This window comes from Hypanus sabinus, chromosome 25 (genome assembly GCF_030144855.1).
Source record: "Hypanus sabinus isolate sHypSab1 chromosome 25, sHypSab1.hap1, whole genome shotgun sequence".
In the NCBI taxonomy this organism is placed as follows: domain Eukaryota; kingdom Metazoa; phylum Chordata; class Chondrichthyes; order Myliobatiformes; family Dasyatidae; genus Hypanus; species Hypanus sabinus.
The window spans coordinates 10736888-10764011 of record NC_082730.1 but is presented as its reverse complement, the minus strand read 5'-3'; the positions used below and the strand labels follow the sequence as shown (position 1 = coordinate 10764011).

The 27124-nt window shown below is 43.9% G+C and overlaps 1 protein-coding gene across 8 annotated transcripts in view; it reads right to left on the bottom strand.

The window, feature by feature from the left end:
• LOC132381001 (ubiquitin carboxyl-terminal hydrolase 49-like) overlaps nt 1–27124 on the bottom strand; it is a 105815-nt gene that overhangs the window by 20054 nt on the left and 58637 nt on the right. For all 8 annotated transcript variants that reach the window (XM_059950060.1, XM_059950058.1, XM_059950064.1 and 5 more), the window contains 2 exons: nt 25596–27071; nt 2921–3119 (listed from right to left, as the gene is read on the bottom strand). In XM_059950060.1, coding sequence (XP_059806043.1) covers nt 2921–3119; nt 25596–27008 — 1612 coding nt within the window. In that variant the 5' untranslated portion in view covers nt 27009–27071. The remainder of the gene's footprint in view (nt 1–2920; nt 3120–25595; nt 27072–27124) is intronic.

The following is a 27124-nucleotide window of genomic DNA, read 5'->3' as shown; positions in this document are numbered from 1 at the left end:
TCAGGCTCCTGAACCAGTGTGGATAACTTCATTCATTTCAACACAGAAATGATTCCACAATCTATGGACACACTTTCAAGGACTCTACAACACATGTTATCAATATTATTAATAATATTGATCGTAATTCCCTTTGTTTATTTAGGAAACTATGCACTTAATTGGGGCTGGAGACGGTTACCGAACAGTTTTCTAAATAGCGTCACACACGTGCACCTCTGTAGCCGTTAGATACACCACGGCGCTTAGAGCAAACGGTATTCAAATAGCACCAGTTGCGCATGTTCATATTCAAAAAGCAGAGATTTTTGTCACTGTTAGTTGGCACAAAATAAGCAGTAAGACAGTTCAGAACCGTTTTGCTCACTGTGGTTTCAAGCAGTCAAGCCTGGAGATGACAGAAACGACTGGCAGTGAAAATGAAACAATTTCACTATTTTAACAAATTAGGAATTATGATGGTATGGATGTTACAATGAAAAGTAACATTTGGAGGATGGAATCATTGAAAACGCTGTTTGAAGGCAGTCCTTCATCTACACTAGGTGCCTCGGCTGATTTTGTTCATTTACAGTCAATCAAAAGAACAAAGCGGCACACACTGGATGAATTCCTCCACCGATAACTATTAGGAACTAATACACAGTTTTATAGTACCGTAGAAGTACTGATAGTGTTCTAATTTGTTCTGTATTTCGTTTAAATACATAATTTGTTAAATGGTAGTTTGTCTTTTTTATGCTTTTTTAAAACTACTTCCATGAAACTTTGGCTAATTGGGGCAGCTGTTTTAATTGGACCAAAATGTACTGGTCGCAATATGTCCCATTTAACCGGAACTCACTGTATCTATAACCATATAACAATTACAGCACAGAAACAGACCTTCTTGGCCCTTCTAGTCCATGCTGAACGCTTACTCTCACCTAGTCCCACTGACCCGCACTCAGCTCATAACCCTCCATTCCTTTCCTGTCCATATACCTATCCAATTTTACTTCAAATGACAATACTGAACCTGCCTCTACCACTTCTACTGGAAGCTCGTTCCACACAGCTACCACTCTCTGAGTAAAGAAATTCCCCCTCGTGTTACCCTTAAACTTTTGTCCCTTAACTCTCAACTCATGTTCTCTTGTTTGAATCTCCCCTACTCTCAATGGAAAAAGCCTATCCACGTCAACTCTACCTATCCGCCCCATAGTTTTAAATACCTCTATCAAGTCCCCCCTCAACCTTCTACGCTCCAAAGAATAAAGACCCAACTTGTTCAACCTTTCCCTGTAACTTAGGTACTGAAACCCAGGTAACATTCTAGTAAATCTTCTCTGTACTCTCTCTATTTTGTTGACAGCTTTCCTATAATTCGGTGACCAGAACTGTACACAATACTCCAAATTCGGCCAAATATCCAAATATCTCTATTTTTGTATTTGCAGTTTGTCTTCTCTTACACATTGGCTGTTTGTCTGTATTTGTGTGTAGTTTCTCATTGATTCTACTGTGTTTCTTTGCAGCTACTGTGAATGAATCTCAGGGTAATATACAGTGACATCAAGATTCAAGATTGTTTAATGTCAGTAAAGTAGAACAAAATAATTGTTACTCCGCATTCAATGCAGAACAAAAAACCCACAAGATAAAGAAAACAAACTAATAAAAAGATACACAATAAATATAAATGCATAAGTTAGCTTATATATAAAGACAGTATGTCCATAAAATGACGCCAGTCTATACATAAGGTGACTCTAACAGGAAATGATAAAGTTGTGGTGAAGGGAAGGGTTAATTGGTAGAGGTGTTGATCAGTTTTACTTCTTGAGGAGATTAGCTGTTTTTGAGTCTGGTGGCCCTGGTGTGGATGCTACGTAGCCATGAGAGTAGGAGAAATGGTCCATGAGGTGCAATCCTTCATGGTTGCACCTTTTCCATCATGTTTTTGTATATATGTCATTGATGGTGAGTAGGGTGGTGCTGGTGATGCTGTAATAACAGATTAGGGTAGATAAGATAGGTAACTTGCAATGTTCTGTGGGAGCTGCTTGCTTTTCGCTTACGTTTGGGCTACCGTTGAAGATAAGAGAGAGGAGAATTGTGTGACATTCAGTCAGGGAGGTTTCTCTGGTGAGGGACACTAAGGTTGTGCTTGGGGCTTTTGTTAGAGAGGGACGAAGAGAGAAGACGCCAGAGAGAAGAGGTCGTAGGGTTCGACTCGGAGCAGGGCCGTGATTCGACAAAGCCTGGGGAGATCAATGAAGGACTGACGTCGGGGAAACTGTGAGCTCCAACTTGTGCACGTTAGACTGTTTCATTAAAATGGGCCCTTTTCTTTTTTTTTGCTCTTTCCTTACTAACCCTTTATCAAATTAAGAATTATAAAGCTAAATTGTTTAATTGTATACGGTGTACTGTCTGTTATTTCGTGGCACCCATTTGTAATAGGGTAACAAATTACACAAACGGGGGTTTGGGATGGGCTCACATCTCAATCTCAGACGTTTGGTGGGGCTGGAGACTGTTTTCCCCAGACCTACACAGCTGAGGAAACCAGAGTGTTTCATTACTTTGAAATCCTAAGATGTTGACAGGTGGGTTTTTGGGCCTCAGTTTCTGTAAACTTTGCCAACATTTTAGTCAGGGTGCATCCTTTCTTTATGCTGGTTAGCAAGGATTATGTGGAGTTGGCCATTCTATACAGTAGCTGGAGCCTTTGCACTAACTCTTTTAGTAGCTGTGGCAAGATAGAGACATCATAGATTGTGTTTCATCAAAGAAGTCGAACGACAATGGACTAAACAAAAACACACAGTGTCACTTGGCTCCACTGATGTGTATGTTAAAAATAATTATCACAGGAGATCGCATGGCGCTTGCGACATACATACATGAAAATGAGCGGAAAACTCGCATCACTTACTGTTACACTGGTCGCAGGCGTAAATCCTCCCCTCCAGCGCCTCGGTTTCTGTAAACTTTGCCAGCATTTCTGTCAGGGTGCATTCTTTATGCTGGTTCGCACCCTTCTGAAGACAATGATATCGCTCTGGAAATTCCAGTGAAAGATCCCAAAATGGTTCAATTGTGTTGGATTTGTAGTTGCATGTCAGGCATGTGACCTGTCGCAAGGAAGAAAACAATGAGAAACCAAGCTCTAGACATTAGCAATGTCAACTGACATCACCAACACATCACCGTACCAATCTAAAATCACTGATTAAAAATCATCATTAAAGACCACCCCATCCCAGACATCTGTTCAATCTCCTGCCATCTGGTAGGAGATACAGAAACATCTTAGCCAAAACAGCAAGACTGAAAGAAAGTTTCTTCCTGAGGGCTGTTGTACAGCTGAATAATTCCACATTGCGGCTTGCCATTGGCCTTTCAGTGTCAGGGAGTAACGAAGTCACTTGTTGCATTTAAATAAGGGAATTTTTGTAAAATTAAGCCGTTCCACAAGGATTGTAAATATCTCCTTTGCATGGACTGGAGTAGCATCACAATCATTGTCTTGACAATAACAATCCTATCCCACTACCTCCTTTACTCCAACCCGCGTTTTTCTCTGCTTCAAGTATTTTCTTTCAAAACTGTCAATCATCTCCCCACTAAATGGTGGTGGGGTGAAAGATTCCATGTATCTTAATGTCACAAACAACAAGACACAACAGCCTCTCCTGTTATTGACCGACTCTGTTACATGCACGATGTGAATAACTCCTCAGTCAGAGTCCCTCCCATAAACTTTTAGCAACTCCCCACCAAATGCACCATAGAAAACATCCTATCCAGATGCAGTACAGCAACTGTGCTGCCCATGACTGACTACATGACACCATAGAGGGTTGTGGACACAGCTCAGCACATCACAGAATCCAGCCTCTCCTCCATGGCCTCTGTTGAGACATCTTGCTGCCTCGGTAAAGCAGCCAACACAATCACAGACTCCACCAATCTGGACATTCCTCTTCTTCCCTCTTCCATCGGGCAGAAGATGCAAATGCCTATCACCAGGTTCAAGGAGAGCTTCTAAGTTATGAGACGGCTTATTAATACACTACAATAGACTCTGGAGCTCACAATTACCTTGCACCTTACAGTCCTGCATGCAATGCAGCTTCACGTTCTCTGCACTCATATCACAGGTCCTGGTTATGTGACCACTGACGTCAGGCAGACTGTATTGATAATGACTGGGGTCACCCGTCTTGTGAAGACACTGCCTAGAAGGCTGCAATGGCAGGCCATTTGTGCAGAAAGATTTGCCAAGAACAATCACAGTCACGGAAAGATCATGATCGCCCATTGTCAATCAACACGGCACGTAATGACAACAACCCTAGACTGATATCTCAATTGCACATACAATTATGAAGAAGACATGCCAGCAACCATATTTCACCAGGAGTCTGAGGAGATTTGGTACATCACTAAAGACTCGGGCAAATTTCTAAAGATGTACTGTGGAGAGGGTTTGAATTAGATGTATCATCTTCTGGTATGGAAGGCCAGAAGGATCAGAAAAAGCTGCTTTTTGCTTCCAACAGCTCCATCACGGGCACTAGCCCCCCACCCCCCCTAGCATTGAGGACTTCTTCAAAAGGTGATGGCTCAAGAAAGCGGCATCCACCAATAAGGACTCTCACCAGCTAGGACATGCCCTCTTCTTATTACTGGCATCAGGGAGGGGGTGCAGGAGCCTGAAGACACACTCATGTTTTAGGAACAGCTTCTTCCCCTCCACCATCAGGTTTCTGAACTGTCCGTGAACCCATGGACACTATCTCACACTTTGTTCTCTTTCTGTACTACTTTTTTAAAATACTTCTACTTATAGACATTTTTTAATGTATTGCACTATACTGCTGTTGCAAAACAGCAAATTTCATGACATATGCCAGTGATAATGAAACTGTTTCTGATTCACTAATTGCCAATGGTTTAATTTCAATTTAATATCACAGAGTGCATACAATATACAACCAGGAATTCTTACTCTTCACAGACATCCACCAAACCGGTGGGGGGGGGGGAGGAAGCAAGAATGAATGACAGAAAAAGTGTTAGAATTCTAAACTATGGGAATTAATGCAAGACCAATATAAACTGCCGAGATGTGCTGTGTCAGAACTAGTGTCTATTCAGATAAAATAATCTGGATTCAGATCGGGGTGGGTCAGACCAGCTTAGTACTTTATCCAGAATTTTGATCCTCCAGTCTTCATCACTATGTTGTTTCATTCTCAAAAATATCAGAAGCATGTTTGTTATTTTTACACCATCTGTCAGTTTTAGGATAAATAAAAATTTGCAACCACTTAGTTGTAGAGCATTACAGCACAGAAACAGGCCGTTCAGCACATTTAGAAGTATTTAGTACGTAAAAAGTCAGTGTAACGTTGTGGGCCTGGAATGCACTGTACACAGAGCACTAGAGCACAGAAAGAAAGCCGCCCTATTATTCTTCCTAGTCCCATCGACCTACGCCTGGACCACGGCCCTCCATACTCGTCCCATCCATGTACTAACCCAAACGTCCTGTTGCATTCAGCACTTCTACTGGCAGCTCGTTCCACACTCTCGCCACCCTCTGAGTGACGAAGTGAAAAACTCCCCCCTTGGGCTCCCCCGAAATATTTCACCTTTCACCCTTAACCTATAACCTCTACTGCTAGTCTCACTCATCCTCAATGGAAAAAACCCTGGTTGTATTTACCTTATCGACACCCTGCATTATTTTGTATACCTCTATCAGATCTCCCCTCATTTCCCTGTACTCCAGTGAATAAAGTCCTAACCTATTCAACCTTTCCCTAATATTCAGTTCATCAAATCCTGGAAACATCTTTGTAAGTTTTCTATGAACTCTTTCAATCATGATTACCTAGATCATACAACACGGTACAAGATGAACGAACATACTCTTTCAATCCTATTGATATATTTCCTGTCAGCAGATGAATGGAATGGTGTACAATACTACAAACTTGGCTCACCAACATCGTATACAAATTCACCATAACCTCTCAACTCCTGTATAAAACTCTGATTTATGAAGGCCAATGTGCCAAAACCTTTTTTTTATGACCCTATATAATGTAGCTGTGACATCACTTTCAAGGATTATGGATCTATATTCCCAGATTACCAAATACTCACACAGGAACCTGGTTTTAATTTAAAATCTGAACAGATGTTAGCTTTAAGTTTACTAAAACTACTCACTATTATTTTTAGATCACAGAACTTTCTAGCCTCATTTCTTTTTATGGATTTATCTATTTGGCCTTTGAAAGGTGGACAAGGAAAGACCAGCACAGACCACTGAGGCATCTGTTAGGATAGAAGTTGGCACAGATGACAGAATATTGAATGAAGAATGCCCGTCCTCAGTCGGGGGGGGCTGGCATCGTTCATCAGTGCTGCCCCCCAGTGTTCAATTAGTGGAATGACAAGCTGCATGCGTTGGTCTGCAGGCTGCCAGAACTGCACCATCAACTAACTGGCAGGACACGTCACTCAGGGACTTGAGCTGCACATGCACATCTTTTTAAAAACGCGACTGTACGTTTTGCTTACTATCTTGAATGTGCTGCGTGTGGCTTATGCCGTGTTGAGCTGTGCGCTCCTTGGCCCTGGAGGAACGCTGTTTCAGTCGGCTGTATGCATGAATAATTAAAACTGAACTTGAACTATAACAAAGTGAGGGGTTTCGAATATAACTCAAAGCGTTCGAGTCCTCGACAGACCAATCAGTGGGTGATGGGTGCTACGTTAAGAGATGCACGGAGGCCACACACAAATCAAAAGATTCAGTCCAGTGTCCCGAAAATGCACAGGACACAAGGGTCTTGTGTGTGCTGTAACTTAAAGCATCTGGGCATCAATATTACAATACTGAAACCTAGAACCCCACTTACTCCTTGCATTCAGTGGCGGATCTAAAGCCCTATTATGATCGCTGGCACTGGACCCCACTACATTACCGTATTCTGTAAACCCAATACCATGTATCCTGTTTCAATAACAGTCACTCACATCACACAAATATGTTTGCCTCAGAAGTGAAAACCGTTGGTCAAACTCAACTCCTGTTGACCCTTTTTGTTATCTTCCAACACTATTACACCTACTGAGCCAAACAGTCGATACTGGCAAGGCGACTGTAACCTAAGTGTCAAGTGCCTATCTAACACATTTTGCCCCAACGTCGGCTTAGGAAGTAACTCAAAATGTATTGTTAGTGCGAGGCAATCAATATTGCAGCTTGTGCTATAACTGTGAAGACACAAGTACTCAGAAAAATAACACCAATACAATAAAAGAACATTGCAGAAGGGGTTATTTCTAATGGAAACAATTGTTTCAATTACCAATGTAAGCTTGAAGCAGGGGTTCCCAACCTGGGGTCCATGGTATAAAGAAGGTTGGGAACCCCTGGAGTTAAGTAATGTGGATGAAATGCAGTATCAAGACCACCAGAGATATTATTAAATGCTCAAAATAACATATAGACCTCCCAGTAGCCAAACATTTCAATTCCAACTCCCATTCTGATGTGTCAATCAATACCGAGATGACATCACCCTCAGGGTGGAGGAGCAACAGCTTATATTCTGTCTGGGTACCCTCCACCTCATTGCATGAATATCGATTCCTCTCAGTAAGCAAATTCTACCCTCCCCTCATTCTCTACTCTGATCTTTTACCTCTTCTCCCCTGCCTATTACTTTCCCCGGTGCCCCTCCTTTTTCCCTTTCTCCTATGGTCCACTCTCCTCTCCTACCAGATCATGTCTGGAGCAGGAGAGGGAGACCTCTAGCGGAGCGGCCTGTTTGAGGGAAGTGTTAGTCTTTGGCTCGAGAGTCTGAGGGAGGAGACTAAGTCAGGCACAATTGGAGAGGGTGAAGTCATGACCGCTAAGCTGATTCAGTGTGCTACGTGCATGATGTGGGAGGTCAGGGACACTGATGGTGCCCCTGGCTGCTACAGGTGTGGAAAGTGTATTGTTACGAATGTACCACAGCTCTGAGGGGCCGAAAGGTGCGGGGTAGCCCCCTCCTTTGTGAGAATCGCAAGATCACTATTGAGTTCGTACAGGAGACCCAGGAAATGGGAGAGAGAGACGTGCCGAATACCTCGTTCCACCGCGATGCAAAATAATGCGACATTGACCATTGTCTCCTGGAGACCACGTTTGTGGATTGGGGACTATACTACGTGAAAGCCTTCGGGCAAAGTGGGCTGGTTGAGAGAGAGATTGCATCATCCCAACCTGATTGACATCTGAGACCCCGTGAGGAAGTATAAAAGAAGCACCAGAGGAAAGAGGAAGCACCAGAAGAAACGCTAACAAGCCCGTAGTAGCGGGAAGCCATTTGAAGGAAGTCACGTGTGTTCGATTCCGTTGCTGGAATCGGTGACTGGAACCACGGAAACCAGCTTTTAGCTAACAATGGGGAAGCCCGCACCCCTGATTCAACGGATTCGCTTCATAAAGACCCGGGCAAGTTTCTTTTCTCACCAATCTCTCTCTCTCCAACAAGTGAAAACCCAGCGGTCCCCCCCAAAAGGCTGAGGCCTGCAGGACTGAGTGACTTTTATATTTCCATCGGACAATATATTATCCCCTAGACAAACGATCGAGCTGTTTCTTATTGATGATTATTATTAGACCCGCGCTTTTAGATTGAGTAGTGACGACGTATATTATCTGAATGTTTGTATTAATCTTATTTTTGTGCCCCTTCATAAATAAAGACATTTAAAAATAGTACCATCAGACTTCAACGGACCTCTCTATCTTTGCTGGTAAGTGATCCAGTTGCGGGATTTCGTAACAGTATCCAAATTCAGCTTCAGAAGGAGCATGTTGCAGCACTGAAGAAAGAACTGGATGACCTCAGGTTTATCTGCGAAAACGAGGGTTTTCTGGACAGGACCTACAGTGAGGTCGTTACATTGAGGATACCGGAAGAAAGAAAGGGGGCGACGATGAGGAAGGAAAGGGTGCTTGAAGTACAGGAGACCCCAGGGGATGTACCTCTCGTAAACAGGTTCACCCTCTTGGAAGCTGTCAGGACTGAAGATACTGCCAGTCTGGGAGGCGGACAGGTCTGCGAGCCGAAAATTGATGCAGAAGCAGAGCCGAGGAGTCAGACATCAGGAAGAGCCGTGGTAATAGGGGACTCATAGTAAGAGGTACGGAAAGAGGTTTCTGCGGCAACAGGCGAGATTTAAGGATGGTATGTTGCCTCCCCGGTGCTAGGATCCAGGACATCACGGACTGATTGCAGGGAATCCTCAAGGGTGAAGGTGAACAGCAGGAAGTGGTAGTTAATGCCAGCACAAATGACATTGAGAAGAAGAGGAAGGTCATTCTGCAGCGGGACTTCAGAGAACTCGGAAGAAGGCTGAAAAGCAGGACTTCCAGGGTGGTTATCTCTGGTTTGCTTCCAGTTCCTCGTGCTGGAGAGGGCAGGAACAGGGAGATAATGGATCTGAATGTGTGGCTGAGGAACTGGTGCAGGAAGCAAGGATTTACATTCTTGGACCACTGGGATCTGTTTTGGGGTAGGGATGAATTGTACAAAAGGGGCGGGTTGCACTTTAATAGACGGGGGACCAGCATTCTGGCAGACAGGTTTGCCACTGCAACACGAATGTGTTTAAACTAAGTAGTGAGGGGGAGGGGATGAACTGGAAATATAAGGATGGAGTTAAAGGGAAAGTGAAAATAAGAAAAGTCAAAAAAGGACAACAGAATCAATGGAGTAGAAAGCTCAAGAAGAGATCATACAGTGTGGCCAAGTGAAATAGAAACTGATATGAAAGGAGAGGGAAGTAATGAATTAAAAGTATTATATATGAATGCACGAGGTATAAGGAATAAAGTAGATGAGCTTGAGGCTCAGTTGGAAATTGGCAAGTACGATGTTGTGGGAATAACTGAGACATGGCTTCAAGCAGACAGGGCCTGGGAAATGAATATTCAAGGATATACATCTTATCGAAAGGACAGACTGACTGGCAGAAGGGGTGGGGTGGCTCTGTTGGTGAGGAATGATATTCAGTCCCTTCTGAGGGGGGGACATAGAATCAGGGGGTGTAGAGTCAGTATGGATAGAACTGAGAAATTCTAAGGGTAGAAAGACCCTAATGGGAGTTATCTACAGGCCCCCAAACAGCAGTCTGGATGTAGGGTGTAAGTTGAATGAAGAGTTAAAATTGGCATGTCGCAAAGGTAATGATACAGTTGTAATGGGGGATTTCAACATGCAGGTAGACTGGGAGAATCAGAATGGTACTGGACCCCAAGAAAGGGAGTTTGTGGAGTGCCTCCGAGATGGATTCTTAGAACAACTTGTACTGGAGCCTACCAGGGAGAAGGCAATTCTAGATTTAGTGTTGTGCAATGAACCGGATTTGATCAGGGACCTCGAGGTAAAGGAACCATTAGGAGGTAGTGACCATAATATGATGTTTTAACCTACAATTTGAGAAGGAGAAGGGAAAATCGGATGTGTCAGTATTACAGTTGAACAAAGGGAACTATGGAGCTATGAGGGAGGAGCTGGCCAAAGTTCAATAGAACAATACCCTAGTAGGGAAGACAGTGGAACAACAATGGCAGGTATTTCTGGGAATAATACAGAAGGTGCAGGATCGGTTCATTCCAAAGAGGAAGAAAGATCCTAAGGGGAGTAAAAGGCGGCCGTGGCTGACGAGGGAAGAAAAGGGCAGTATAAAAATAAAAGAGAAGAAGTATAACATACCAAAGATGAGCAGGAAACCAGAGGACTGGGAAGCTTTTAAAGAACAACAGAAGATAACAAAAAAGGCAATACACCAAGAAAAAATGAGGTACAAAGGTAAACTAGCCAAGAGTATAAAGGAGGATAGTAAGAGCTTCTTTAGGTATGTGAATAGCAAAAAAATAGTTAAGACCAAAATTGGGCCATTGAAGACAGAAAAGGGTGAATTTATTATGGGAAACAAGGAAATGGCAGATGAGTTGAACAAGTATTTTGGATCTGTCTTCACTAGGGAAGACACAAACAATCTCCCAGATGTAATAGTGGTCAAAGGAACTAGGGTAAAGGGATGAACTGAAGGAAATTTATATTAGGCAAGAAACGGTGTTGGATACTGTTGAGCCTGAAGGCTGATAAGTCCCCGGGACCTGATGGTCTACATCCCAGGGTACTTAAAGAGGTGGCTCTAGAAATCGTGGACGCATTGGTAATCATTTTCCGATGTTCTATAGATTCAGGAACAGTTCCTGCGGACTGGAGGGTGGCTAATGTCCCACTTTTCAAGAAAGAAGGGAGAGAGAAAACAGGGAATTACAGACCGGCTAGCCTGACGTCAGTGGTGGGAAAGATGCTGGAGTCAATTATAAAAGAGGAAATTACAACACATTTGGATAGCAGTAGAAGGATCAGTCTGAGTCAGCATGTTTTTATGAAGGGAAAATCATGCTTGACGAGTTTTTTGAGGATGTAACTATGAAAATGGACAAGGGACAGCCAGTGGATGTAGTGTACCTGGACTTCCAGAAAGCTTTTGATACAAGTCCCACATAGGAGATTAGTGGGCAAAATTAGGGCACATGGTATTGGGGGCAGAGTACTGACATGGATTGAAAATTGGCTGGCTGACGGGAAACAAAGTGTAGCGATTAATGGGTCCCTTTCGGAATGGCAAGCTGTGACCAGTGGAGTACCGCAAGGTTCAGTGCTGGAACCACAGCTGTTTGCAATATACATTAATGATTTAGATGAAGGGATTAAAAGTAACATTAGCAAATTTGCTGTTGACACAAAGCTGGGTGGCAGTGTGAAATGTCAGGAAGATGTTATGAGAATGTAGGGTGACTTGGACAGGTTGGGTGAGTGAGCAAATGTATGGCAGATGCAGTTGAATGTGGATAAATGTGAGGTTATCCACTTTGGTGGCAAGAACAGGAAGGCAGATTACTGTCTAAATGGAGTCAAGTTAGGAAAAGGGGAAGTACAATGAGATCTAGATGTTCTTGTACATCAGTCAATGAAAGCAAGCATGCAGGTACAGTAGGCAGTGAAGAAAGCTAATGGCATGCTGGCCTTTATAACAAGAGGAATTGAGTATAGGAGTAAAGAGGTCCTTCTGCAGCTGTACAGGGCCCTGGTGAGATCCCACCTGGAGTATTGTGTGCAGGTTTGGTCTCCAAATTTGAGGAAGGACATTCTTGCTATTGAGGGAGTGCAGCGTAGGTTCACAAGGTTAATTCCTGGAATGGCGGGACTGTCATATGTTGAAAGATTGGAGTGACTGGGCTTGTATACACTGGAATTTAGAAGGATGAGAGGGGATCTGATTGAAACATATAAGATTATTAAGGGATTGGACACGCTGGAGGCAGGAAGCATGTTCCCGCTGATGGGTGAGTCCAGAACTAGAGGCCACAGTTTAAGAATAAGGGGTAGGCCATTTAGAACAGAGATGCGGAAAAACTTTTTCACCCAGAGAGTGGTGGATATGTGGAATGCTCTGCCCCAGAAGGCAGTGGAGGCCAAGTCTCTGGATGCATTCAAGAGAGAGTTAGATAGAGCTCTTATAGATAACGGGGTCAAGGGATATGGCGAGAGGGCAGGAACAGGGTACTGATTGTGTATGATCAGCCGTGATCACAGTGAATGGTGGTGCTGGCTAGAAGGGCCGAATGGCCTACTCCTGCACCTATTGTCTCCTCCGGCCCTTGACCTTTCCCACCCACCTGGGTTCACATATCACCTTCTAGCTAGCCTCCTTCCCCTCCCCCCACCTGTTTATTCTGGGTTCCTCCCCCTTCCTTTTCACTCCTGAAGAATGCCTCTGCCTGAAACTCCAACTGCGTATTCAACTCCACAGATGCTGCCTGACCTGCTGAGTTCCTCCAGCATTTTGAGTGTGTTGATTTAGAATCCGAATCAGGCTTATTATCACTGACATATTTAATGAAATTTGCTGTTCTTCATTCATTGTAGTGATGAATTCATTGCAATATTGAAATTTATTCATCAATAAATGTTTTTTTTAATGCTATTATTAGTAAAATAAACTTTGTTTATTTATGAGAGGTCAACCACTTGGAGAACTCTACCAAAACTAATATAAATTCTTTGTTGGAGGTCTTTCTTGGGGAAGTATAAAAGCAGCCTCCAGCAAGTTGCCCTCAAATTAACCTTCTACATGGTCACATCTTGTTATTCTGTGGCACAAGTCCAAAACGACGAATCAACTACTAACAGTGGTATTTAATGGATTCTTACAACATTTAAATGCCCAAATTGATAAATCCATTTGAGAAATTAGAAAAAAAACACACTGGAAGTGTGAAATAAAATCAGAAAATACTGGAAAGGGTCTGCAGGTAAGGCAGCAACTGTGGAGAGAGAAAACAGTTAACATTCTGGTAAGTGGCCACTGATATGAAATTCAGTCAGCTCCATCATGGGCACTAGGTTCTGTAGCATCCAGGAAATCTTCAAGGAGCGATGCCTCAAAAAGATGGTGTCCATCATTAAGGCCCTCCACCACGCAGGACATGCTCTCTTCTTAATGCGACCATCAGGAAAGATGTTCAAAAGTCTGAAGGCACACAGCAAACGACTCCGGAACAGCCTGATTCCCCCCCCCCCCCCCCACCCCCGCCTTCTGATGTCTGATTGGACATCGACCTATGAAAACGGCCTCACTATTTTCTCATATGTACATACATAGATAAATTTGCTGTAATTCACATTTTTGTCATGCATTGCATTGTGCTGCTGCCACAAAGACAACAAATTTCAAGACATACGCCAGTGATATTAAACCTGATTCTGACTTCGACAGGTCTGTTCTTCTCATTGGAGGACTTGCTTAATGTTTCTAACATTTTCGGCTTCTAATTAATTAATATTTGAGAAACAAAAGCCGGAAGGATACAGGAAACTTATTGATATGGACACCTGAATGCAGGTTAGAGCTGCCGCTGTCTCACACGGTTAACCAAAAGAACCGTGACAGCAGAAGCGCACCTACCATTTCTGGTCGTGCGGCACACTAATGTGTCGTAAGCACAATGCTTTACAGCGTCAGCAATCACTGGTCAGGGTTCAATTCCCACCACTGTCTGTAAGGAGTTTGGACATTTTCCCTGTGACCACGTCGGTTTCCTCTGGGCATTTGGGCTTCCCCAACGTTTCAAAGATGTAGAGTTAGGTTTAGATTTAGGGGCACAAAAATGTGTAGAGATTGAACATGGCATATCATGATCTAAAAAAGCCCTTGATCACGTCAAGTACGACAGATTGTGGAGTCTCCTTCTCAAAGGGGTCACCACCCTCAGAAATTCACCTGCATCCCAAGCTCACTATGTGACAACTGGCTGCCCGTGGTTCTAACCGGTGTATCAACTGCAGACACACTCACAGTGCAAGATTGGGTCAAATAAGCCCTACACCATTTCTCCAACCTTCTACTGTCCAACTTCCGTCACGTCAGCCACAGAACCAATGGTCAGCACAACCTCAGACACAGGGATTCTTGCCTGTGTGTACATTTGGAGGTTGAGCCTCAAGCTATTCTCCACTTTTTCTTTGATACGGAATGAAGTGACATTAAATATCCACCTCAGACTGGGGCCTCCTCCGAACCCCTGCTACACAATATGGCATCTCAAAACAATAGTCCATGACGAGACAGTGGAAAATGCTCACTCCTCAACAGCCATGTTGCATCAAAGGCAGGCAGTGAGAGTCTATCAACCACACTCAGTCATCTGTTGGCTAGGCTATTCAGATTCAGGTTTAATATCACGGACACGTGTGTGAAATTTGTCGTTTAATGGCACAGTACAGTGAAATACAGACAAATAATTTGAATTAGTGTGTGTGTGTGTGTATATATATATAGGATATTTGTTATTCTAATTTATAAGAGAGAGAGAGTGTGTGTGTGTGTGTGTGTGTGTGTGTGTGTGTGTCTATGCGTGCATGTGCACCTGTGTTGGAGATACATCTTTATCAAAGGAGGGGTAAGGCGCTCCTTCCCCCTGCCAGTCTGCAGGTCACCCTTGGGCAAGGTGTAGCACCTGTTTAGCCCCCAAACAGTGTCACGTGAAGCCATGGGAGCAGGTGGTGGTGTAAGTCCTGGTTATGTGAGCACTGACAATAGACATTCTCTGAAGAGTATTGACAATGGTTGGGGGTCACCCGTCTGGTAAAGACACTGCCCAGAAGAAGGCAATGGCAAACCACTTCTGTAGAAAATTTGCCAAGAACAGTCGTGGTCATGAATAGAGAAAAGAGTAAGAACAATGGCGTGAAGAAGTCTTCCCCACAGGCAGATTAAAGACAGGAGGAAGACCATGGTTGCCCACATCACACAAAACAGCACATAATGATGATGATACATAATTGTATATGCACACTGTATGTGTAAAATTAAATAAGTAGTGCAGAAAGAGTCCAAAAATAGTGAGGCAGTGTTCATGAATTGCTTCATTGTCCATTCAGAAATCTGATAGTGGAGGGGAAAAAGCTGTTGCTAAAACGTTGTGTGTCTTCAGGCTCCTGTACATCTTTCATGATGGTAGCAATAAGAAGAGGGGACATGATGTCCTAAGTGATGGAATCCTTAATGATGGATGCTGCCTTTCAAATGTTCAGTTAAGCAAAATAAACTATTCATAATACTTGCAAGGATAATTGAGCAACGGATTTTCATTCTGACATTCGTAGACAATGTGCTTAGTGTTAAAAGTCTCGTGTTTAAAACCATCGGCACCACTGCCACACATGGTGCATGAACCCATGAACACGACCTATTTTACTCTCTTTTTTTAAAGTTTTTTCAAATGTTTTATTTAACTTGTTGCAGTTTTTCATGTATTGCACTGTACTGCTGCCACAAAACAAACTTCACGACATGTGTCAGTGGTAATAAACCTGATTCTGGTTCTCAAAGTCCTCCACTTGACAGCAGCAACGCAAATGATTCAGGACAAGTCTGTGAATTTGGCCACTCGGCCCATCTCTTGCAGGGTATCCCAGCGGATAATCTGGGAAACGACCATCCATCTGGCTCACTGACAACACCTGACCACTGAGTAACGTTAAACCCATGATCTGACTGCCCTCAGTTGTGTCGAGTTGGATAACCGAGTCCTTACAGGGCACGGATGACGTGATCACAAGTGAATGATGAAGAATGAGTCAAAGTATGATTAAGTCCATGAGACCCGACTCGATGGAATATCAACCTACTCACTTCCAACATTACGGAGCAGAGGTATATTGTTTCTTGAAAGAGGTGACACAGAAGAAAGCATTTGGCACACTTGCCTTTGTTGGTCTGGGCACAGAGCACAGGAGTTGGGATGTCATTTTGGAACTGTACAAGCCTCTGCTGAGACCACAGTTAGGGTATTGTGCACAGTTCTGGTCACCCACCTGTAGGAGGGATGTGATTACACTGGAAAGAGCGCAGGAAAGATTTGAAAGGATTTGAAAATAATTTTACAACTGAGACAGTGCTTAATTGGGACTCAGTGGAGATCACAAAGTACAAGAGAGACTCAGGGCGTTCAAATCGAAGAATTTGGATTAACTCATTTGCAGAGACTAGAATGAGGAGGAATGAAGAGTATAGAGTCCAAACACTCAATCGTTCCTGCTCTTCCAAAGTTCAGTGTTTCTCCACATTTATCTGCATGGACATTACCGGGACCAGAGAGGTTGAGCTAGAAGGTAGGCTGGGACGCTTCTCCCTGGAGCGAAGAAGGCTAAGGAGTGACTTTATGAAGGTATATTAAAATCTTGAGGGGTATCAAACAGTACAGACCCTTCAGCCCATGATGTCACACCAACCTTTTAACCTATTCCAAGATCAATCTAACCCTCTTCTCCTACATACCCCTATATTTTTTCATCCATATGCCAATCCATGAGCTTCAGGGATGGTCCTAATGCCTCTGTCTCAACCACAAGCCCTGACTGGCTTCCATGCACCGGCCATTCTCTGTGTAAAAAAACTACCTCTCAGGTGGACAGTCACAGTCCTTTTCCCCCAGAGTAGAGAAGTCTAAAGCCAGAGGATATAGATTTAAAGTGAGAAGACAAAGATTTAAAGGGATCTTAGGGTTAACTTTTTCACGATTGTGATGAGTATATGGAACAAGCTCTGCCAGAAGCTGTTGAAACAGGTATAATTACGATGTTTAAAAGATATTTGGACAGGTACAGCTTTCCACCACAAACAGTCTCCTTCACCATGGATGGATACAAAGCCCTTTCTTCTTCAAGGCATAAGCAGATACTCTGTACTAAGTATCACACCAAAGAATTAAAACAAATACTGTAGAAGTCAAATAATTTACACATATTTAAATAGCTTTGGAGTCTGAATTTTCAGGATGCTGAAGAAAAGCAGGGGAAAAATTATTATAAACACGAGAGTCTCTGTAGGTGCTGGAAATCCAGAGTAACACACAAAATACTGGAGGAGCTCAGCAGGTCAGGCAGCATCCATGGAGAGGAATAAAAAGTCAATGTTTCGGGTTCAGGCCCTTCATGAGAAAAAGTGCAGTTGTAAGCTTGGTCAGCTCCAGCACGGGCACTAACCCCCATAGTATCCAGGACATCTTCAAGGAGAGGTGCCTCAGAAAGGCAGTGCCCATCATTAACAACATCACTCAGGTCATGCCTTGTTCTCATTGCTACCTCACTGGAGATACAGAAACAAGAAAACACACATTCAATGATTCAGGAACAGCTTCATACCCTCGGGCATCCAGTGTCTGAATGGACATTTCTGATAGGAGGAGGAGCGGGTAGTGTTGAGGAAACAGAGAGCCTGCAGGGAGACGTAACAGTTTAGGGTATGGGCAAAGAAGTGGCAAATGAAATACAAAGTTGGAAAGTGTATGGTCATGTACTTTGGCGGAAGAAATAAACGAGCAGACTATTATTTAGAGGGGGAGAGAATTCAAAATGCAGAGGTACAAAGGGACTTGGGAATTCTTGTGCAGGATACCCTAAAGGTTAACCTCCAGGTTGAGTCAGTGGTGAAGAAGGCGAATGCAATGTTGGCATTCATTTCTAGAGGTATAGAATATAAGAGCAGGGATGTGATGTTGAGGCTCTGTAAGACACTCATAAAACTACACTATTGTGTGCAGCTTAGGGCTCCTTATTTTAGAAAGGATATACAGACATTGGAGAGGGTTCAGAGAAGATTCACGGGAATGATTCCAGGAATGAAAGGGTTACCATATGAGGAACATCTGGCAGCTCTTGGGCTGTATTCCCTGAAGGTCAGGAGAATGAGGGGAGATCTCATTGAAACATTCCTGATGTTAAAAGGCCTGAATGTATTAGATATGGCAAAGTTATTTCCCATGGTAGGGGATTCTAGGACAAGAGGGCACGATTTCAGGATTGAAGGACAGAGATGTGGAGAAATTACTTTAGTCAGAGGGTGGTAAATCTGTGGAATTTGTTGCCACGAGCGGCTGTGGAGGCCAAGTCATTGGGTGCATTTAAGGTAGAGATAGATAGGTTCTTGATTAGCCAGGGCATCAAAGGGTACAGGGTAAAGGCAGGGGAATGGGGATGAACGGAAGAATTGGATGAGCCCATGATTGAATGGCGGAGCAGACTCAATGGGCTGAATGGCCTACTTCTGCTCCTATATCTTATGGTCTTATGGCCATTGAATGCATAAGCACTACCTCAATACCTTTTTATTTCTATTTTTGCACTACTTATTTAACTATTAGGTGTGTGTGCGCGCATGCGCACATGTGTGTAACTTACAGATGTTTTTTCCTATTACTATGTGTTGTCCTGTGGCTGCAAAGACAACAAATTCCATGACATGCCAGTGATATTAAACCTGATGCTGGTTCTGACTGTTGCTCAGAAAAATTATGACTTTTAATCAATTGCAAGCAAGAGAAAATCTGCAGATGCTGGAAATCTGAGCAACACACACAAAATGCTGGAGGAACTCAGCAGGCCAGGCAGCTTCTATGGAAAAGAATTCAGTCCACGTATTCAGACCGAGACCCTTCAACAGTGCTGATGAAGAGTCTTGGCCCCAAACGTCGACTGTACTCTTTTCCATAGAAGCTGCCTGGCCGGCCAGCTGGGTCCCTCCAGCATACTGTGTGTACTTTTATTTAATTGCTGTTCTCGATGTGGTCACTAGAGGGCAGGTAAGCGTAGCTGATAGCAATATGCTCAGTGACAGCTGTTGGTGCTTTAAAATGCCAGGTCATCAGATCGTGTATTCAGACAACTGAACAATGCTATTTCACCCACATCTGCTGACTTTAAGAACACATGGTTGGCTGGTGTTATTTGGTTATTTGAAGAAGTAATATTTCCTGAAATGCTGAAGTGATTTCCTTAAGGAGGGAGCAGGGATCAATGCAAATAAATTCACAAAAACCACTGAATTCTGGAAGAACAGGAACCATTTTCATTGACTGTTCGAACTCTATCCTGTTCAACCTCCCTCATTCTAGTCTCAGCATGAGTTAATCCAAAATTTCTGATTTGAATGTCTCGATTCTCTTCAAGCCTTATACTTTCTGACCTACACTGGGCAAGGATTCAGTTGTAAAATTCCCACTCGTTTTCAAATCTAGTCCATGCTGTTGGATTAGGATTTAGAATTGTTATTTTCCTTGCAGGTTAATTTTCCTATGCTTGCTTGTATTTTTACAGTACTGGGCAAAAGTCTTAAGGTATACAGTACTGCTTTATATGTATTGCACTGTACTGCTGCCACACAAAAAGCAAATTTCAAGTCATACGTGATGATGATAAACCTGACTCTGATATGGGTCTCTACTGGGGTCTGAGAGTGGGGAGGGGGCAGGGAGAGGGGAATGATGGTTGGGAAAAGGGGAAGGGAGAGGGGAGGGAGTGGGAAGCACCAGAGAGACATTCTGTAATGATCAATAAATCGATTGTTTGTAATCAAATGACTTCACCTGCTGTCTCAAAGCTGGGTGGGTTTGTACCAGCACCACAACCTGTCTCATACTCTTGCTATGGTGCTCCAACCTCACCATTCCCAACATCCTTTGCTCCTGCCAGATTTACAAAGTCACTTTCTGTTCCACATTGACAAATATAGTACTGTGCAAAAGTCTTAGGCACCCTGGCTAAATCTTGTGACTATGACTTTTACACAGTACTGTATATAATCATAATCAGGTTTAGTAACTCTTGACATATGCATGTTTTTTTGTTTTGGGGCTGTACAGATACACAAAATATACTATAAATTACAATTTTATATATACACACACACACACACTCACACCTGCAAGAAGTAGTTTATGAACCCGTTGCAAATACCTGGTTTTAGGCATAAATTACTCATAAAATATCGCCTGATCACCATCTAAGTCACGATAACAGACAAACACAATCTGCCTAAACTAATAACACACAAACAGTTGTACTTCTTGTCAATATTGAGTCCACCGTTTAAACAATCACAGTTGAGGTTCAAAATAGTATGTTAACTTCTGAGATAATGCCTTCTACAAATGCTATTTGTGTTTTTGTCAATGAGATGAGATTGGAGATGTGGGTTGTAGAGGAGCCCTGCCCTATAAAAAAGACACATGCAGTCAGGTTACTGACAGAGCCTGCTCTTCTCAAGAAAGATCTGTTTATGTGCACCATGCCTCGATCAGAACAACTTTCAAAGGAGCTTTGAAGAAAAACCGTAGAGATGCATGAAGCTGGAAAAAGCTATAAAAGCATTTCTAAAGACCCGAGTCTTCATCAGTCAGAGAAACTGTCTACAAGTGGAGGAAATTCAGTACTGTTGCTGCTCTCCCTAGGAGTGGGCATCCTGCAAAGATCACTCCAAGAGCACAACGTGCAAAACTGATGGAGCTGAGAAAGAACCCAAGGCTAAAAGCAAAGGATCTGCTGAAATCTCTAGAACTTGCTAAAGTCTCTTTAGCAACTTTAAAAAGAAGAAAGTTTGTGTCTTGGAATGATCAAGTCAGAGTCCAGAACTTAACCAAATTTGGATGCTGTGGCATGACCTGAAGAGGGCCGTTTGTGCAAGGTAGCTCAGAAATATTGGTGAACTGAAACAGTTTTGTACGGAGGAATAGTCTAAAATTCCTCCTCACCGTTGTGCAAGTCTGATCAGCAGTTACAGGAGGTTATTGCTACTAAGGGAGGTTCTACCAGTTATTAAATACAAGGGTTCGCGTACTTTTTTCAGTTTGGACTGTGAACAACTAAACAATGTGTCCAACAAAGACATTAAAAGTACAATTGTTTGTATGTTATTAGTTCAGGCAGATTGTGACTTAGGTGAAGATCAGACCACGTTTTATGAATAATTAATGCAGAAAACCAGGAAATAGCAAAGGGTTCACAAACTTTTTCATGCAACTGTAAGTCAGAGAATCACAGAGCAACACAGTAGATACAGGCCCTTGCATTTACGCTATCTAGACCCCTCATAATTTTGTATACCTCTACCAAATCTCCCCTTAATTTTCTACCTTCTAAGGAATTAATCTGTTCCTTAGTCCTAACCTATTCAATCTCAGGTCCTCCAGACCCAGCCACATCCTTGTGAATTTTCTCTGTACTCTTTCAACCTTATCTACATCTTTCCTATGGGTAGGTGACCAAAACTGCACATAATACTCCAAATTAGACCTCACCAACATCTTATACACCTTCAACATGATATCCCATCTCCTGTACTCACTACGTTGATTTATGAAGGCCAATGTGCCAAAAGCTTTCTTTACGACCCTGCTATTGCCATATAACCCAGAGATACTTGCACTCCTCCAGTTCTGGCCTCTTGCTCTTCACCATAAAGGCCATGGCCAATACCCAGTCTCCTCAATCTCCATCTGCTCCTTATTCAGACATCTTCGAGGCTGAATCCACCACCAAAGAGCCTCACCATCCAGAATATCCGCTCTTCTCATTCCTACCATCAGGTAGGAGGTACAGGAACCTGAAGGCACACACTCAATGATTCAGCAACAGCTTCTTCCCCTCCGTCATCAGATTTCTGAACTATCCTTGAATCCATAAACACTTTCTAATTATTCCTCTTTCTTGAACTATATTTGTTTTTAAAATTTATAGTAATTTTATAGTTTTGCACTGCGCTGCTACAGCAAAGCAACAAATACCATGTCATATAAGTGAAGATAGCTGAGAAATTCAAGTTCCTAGGTGTAAAGATCACCAACATTTTGTCTTGGTCCAGCCACAGTGGTCAAGCAAGCACACAAGGACCTTTACTTCATTAGAAGGCTATGGAAATTCAGCACATCCTTGAAGAGTCTCTCTTTGACAAATGCACTATCAACTTGCATGGGAAGGGCCCTGTCCAAGATCAGAGGAAATGGCAAAGAGTTGTGAGAATAGCCAAGTCCAGCAGACAAAACAGCCTCCCCTCCATTAACTCTGCCCACGTTTCCCATTAGAAAGCAGGAGGCCAGGCAGCATTTATGGAAGAGAGTACAGTTGGCATTTCATGCTGAAACCCTTCAGCAGGACTGGAGAAAAAAAGCTGAGGAGTAGGTTTGAAAGGTGGGAGGGAGAGGAGAGAGAAATGCCAAGTGATAGGTGAAACTTGGAGGAGGGGGAGGGATGAAGCAAAGAGCTAGGAAGTTAAGACGTACAAAGGTGCTAGATGACTTCTTGATTTGACCACAGCATCTGCAGTGTACTTTGTGTGAGCTGGGAAGTTGATTGGTGAAAGAGACAGAAGGCCATGGAAGAAAGAAAAAGGGGCGAGGAGCACCAGAGGGAGGCGATGAGTGGGCAAGGAGATAACATGAGAGAGCGACAAGGGGATGGAAAATGGCGAGGGAGGAGGGGGGTGGAGGCGCTACCAGAATTTCGAGAAATCGATGTTCATGCCATCAGGTTGGAGGCTACCCAAACAGAATACAAGGTGTTGTTCCTCCAACCTGAGTGTGGCCTCATCATGACAGTGGAGGACATATCGGAATGGGAATGGGAAGTGGAATTAAAATGGGTGGCCACTGGGATTTCAAGCACCTGCATATTTTCTCTCGTTTGCCATTAAAAAGCCAAATGAGGCTCATTATCACCAACACACGTCGTGAAACTAGTTGCTGTGTGACAACAGTACAGAATAAAATCATGATAAGTTACAAAATAATGATAGTGCAGAAGGCGAGTAACGAGATATTGTTCATGGACCATTCCAAAATCTGATGGTGGAGGGAAAGAAGTTTTTCCTAAATCACTGAATGTGGGAAAGCAGAAGACACAGTAGCAGCAACCCAGGTTCAATTCCTGTCGCTGCCTGTAAGGAGTTTGTACGCTGTCCCTGTGACCACGTGGGTTTCCTCCCACAGTCCAAAAGCGTACCAGTTGGTAGGTGAATTAGTCATTGTAAAGTGTCCTATGATTAGGCTAGGGCTAAAATCGGGCGATGGCTGGACAGCATGGCTAGGAGGTCTGGAAAGACCTATTCTGCACTGTATCTCAATAAACAAATAAATAAAGCATCAAGGACCCCTCCAACCAGTCTCATTATTACTTCAACCAAACCCTGTCTGTCAGAAGATACAAAACACCACCCGTTTAAGTTCAGCTTCTATCCTGCTGATAATAAGACTCTCTCACACACGAGATGAATTCTTGACCACACAATCCATCAGATGGCCTTTACAGGCAACACAAGTGAATCTACAGATGCTGGAAATAAATAAAATGCTGGCAGAACTCAGCAGGCCAGACAGCATCTATGGGAGGAGGTAATAACGATGTTTCGGGCCGAAACCCTTCATCAGGAGTGAAGTAACATGGGATGGTCGAGGGGGGATAAGAAGTGGGGGGAGGGATAATGTAGAGAGCTGGGAAGTGATAGGCTGGAGGGAAATGGGCTAGGGGGAAGGTGGGGAATTACGGGAAATAAAAGAGAAAGAAAGGTAGGGCTGGGGGAGAGATTATAGTGGGGGGGGGGGGGAGAGAGAGAAAGAGAACCAGACTAAAGTAATAGATAGGGTTGGGGGATGTTCATGTCCAGGGATAGATAAGAGGAGGTGTCAGGGAGTTGTCGTTGTGCCTCCGCTATGTACAGGTCGGTGCGCCAGACGACAACAGCACCCCCCTTATCAGTGGGTTTAATGGTAAGGAACATCCAACTCACTGACCTCTGTTGATACCCCTGCCCCCCCACCCTACCTCCATCCCTATCTATTATTTTAGTCTGGTTCTCTTTATCTCTCTTTTTGCCCCCTCACTATAATCTCTCCCCCAGCCCTACCTTTCTTTCTCTTTTTCCGACGCCAACATAACATGGCCACAACTCACTAACCGTACATCTTTGGAGTGAGTGTGTGTGTGTGTGTGTGTGTGTGTGTGTGTGTGTCTCTCTCTCTCTCCCCCCCACCCCCATGACCACAGAGAGAACGTACAAACTCCTTACATACAGAGACCTGAATTGAACCTCGATCTTACTGTAAAACATTGCACCAACTGCTACACTACCATTGACAGATGTGACCATTACGAATGAGTTCCAATACCAATCATATTATCACATTATTTACACCAGCTCCCTACGTTTGGAACTTTCTACTGGCCCTTAGCTTGCGGCATCACATGGAACAGAGAACAGTACTTCAAAGCAACAGGCCTTATGGCCCAAAACATTGTGCTGCAATAAACTAATACTTAAACATCAAAGTAATCACTTCCACCCACACAACTTCCACATGCCTCCCTTCTCTGCACATTCATGTATAAAGAACCTCTTTAATGCCTCTATCTTTTCACCCTTCACCGTCACCCTCTATGTAAAACACCCCACACACCTCCGCTGAGCTTAACCCCTCTCACATAAAGTGCATGTTCTTCTAGTATTAGACATTTTGACCCTGGAAGAAAGATGCCGGTCTCCCCTCAGCCTCTGGTTCTCCAGGGAAACAAGCCAAGTCTGTCCACCCTCTCCTTGTTCCCTCGATACCAGGCAGTATCCTTGTAAGCTTCATTACAGCAGATAAGTCTGCAGCTCAGAGCCCGACAACGTTACCAACCCTAGGAGATGAAAAAGTATCACGAGATCCAAGTTCACTGTTTGAGGGATGTTAACTGGCTTCCTGTGTCATCGAGCTACTGTTCTGACCTCCTGTTGGAAATGATTAAACCAGTTCTACCTTGCCCAGAGCCAAATATATAATTGTTCCTCACACCCAGCATCTAATCCACCTTATAGGATGTCCATGGCATCAGGACCATGCACAATATCAGCTGGGGCGAATTAATCCACCCGTTGACACTCATTGCCACTTTTTGCATTTGCGTGTTTAAGAAATTAGGAAGTGCTCATATAGTTGGATCTTCAAAGAGACGTGGCCTAATTTTGCTTTCATTTTTACGTTTAACTCAGCACTGCAGCTGGAGATGGAGGAGGTCTGTTACTACACAGGTTACCAAAAGCATTCCACTCTGCTGTATTGGCACCCTTCACCCTGACAAGATCAGAACCCGAGTGAAGAATTAAATTAAAACAAGCCAACAGGTACTTCTGTTTTTATTTACCTGACTGAGCAGCTGCCCGTGGAAGATGGTGTTCACCACCTTGAGAACCTGCTTGGTGAGCTTCCTCTGCGAGAACGGAATGAGGATCCTGTGCTTGGTGCCTTCCGATTCCAGCTCCTGCTGCACCTTGTCCAATAACTCACAGAGAAATTCCTGAGCGTCTTGCTGACCGTAGCCCCTGAACGCTGGGATCAGGCTCCATACAGAGTGTAACATAGCAAACGGGGACACCAAAGCCCATTTCCCAGACCACATCACTCGGAAGAGGGTGTGAAGTTCATGGCAAAGAGAGATGTGCTTCGAGCTAGGCTCCTTGGGCTGAATCAGTTCCAGGCTCCTGGCCACGGAGGCACCTCCGTTCAAACCAGATGGCATACTGTATCTCCCTGAAGTTCCCACATGATGCTTTCTTTCCGCTATGCAATGAGCAGGACCAATCCCCAGAGTGACCTTGTTAGACAACCTCGTTTTCCCGTTCGTGGTCCTGGCCAGTAATTCTTCAGTCTCACAGAGATCAAGGGTTAAGAAACATTCTCTGAACTTCTGCAAATGGCTCAGCACTTGCAGGATGGAGTTCATGTAGCAGGTGTTACCCAGGTTCCTCAGACCCGTAACACCGGGTGTTACCACGGGCTTACGCCTGGCAGCATAATAGCGCTTCATTTTGTTCCTTTGTCGTTTTGAGGTAGGGGCAGTTAGTAGCACCTTTCTTACAGTTGGTTTTTTGCATTTTCTTGTGATATGTTCCTCCTTCTGAATCTGAAATAGGATCCGCGCGCTCTTCCTCGGAGGAGTGTTGGCGAGCTCTTCCATGAACTTGCGTTTCAGCTCCTGCCTGCGCTTCCTCGCTTCCTCCTTCCGCCTCTCCATTTCCTCCTGCAGCCGCTTCTCCTCGAGCCGACGCTTCCCGCTGGTGGTCTGCTCGAACCAAGTGCGCATCGCCTTCGTTAGTAAAGACTGCCTCCTGTGCCAGAGGGCAGTGAACATCTGCTCCGTACTGTGAGTCTGCCCCTTCCTGCCCTTCTGCAAAGTACAAGGAGATTCCCCACAAGCCAACGATCGCAGTGCCCTGCCAGTGCGTGCCGTCGGACTGTACTTTTGGTTCTTTATTGCACTCAACGTGCTTCTCAACAGTTTTAAGTCCCCCGTGGCATTGTCATTCAACACGTAGTCATCACAGAGATAACAAAAGACATAGAGTTCATTGACCTCCATTGCCAGAGGATGCCGAGTTTCCTTAAAGTGTTTGAGTGCATGCTCTTCGATGTAGCGGCCACACGCCACATTGGAGCATTTAAGACACGCCCAAACAGATTCGGTGGTGTTGCAGTCCACACAATGCCACTTCTGGGGGTTCAGTATGGAGTGATTCTGGGCCAGTCTCAGCCGCCCCACATGCTTACATCTATCCATGGCTTTCAGAACTCTCAGAAATATTCCGGTTGTAGCAACCTCGACACGCTGCGCTTTTTTAACCTGCAGGAGGGAGAGCAGAGAGAGAATTCAGCCAAGGTCATACAACAGAAACA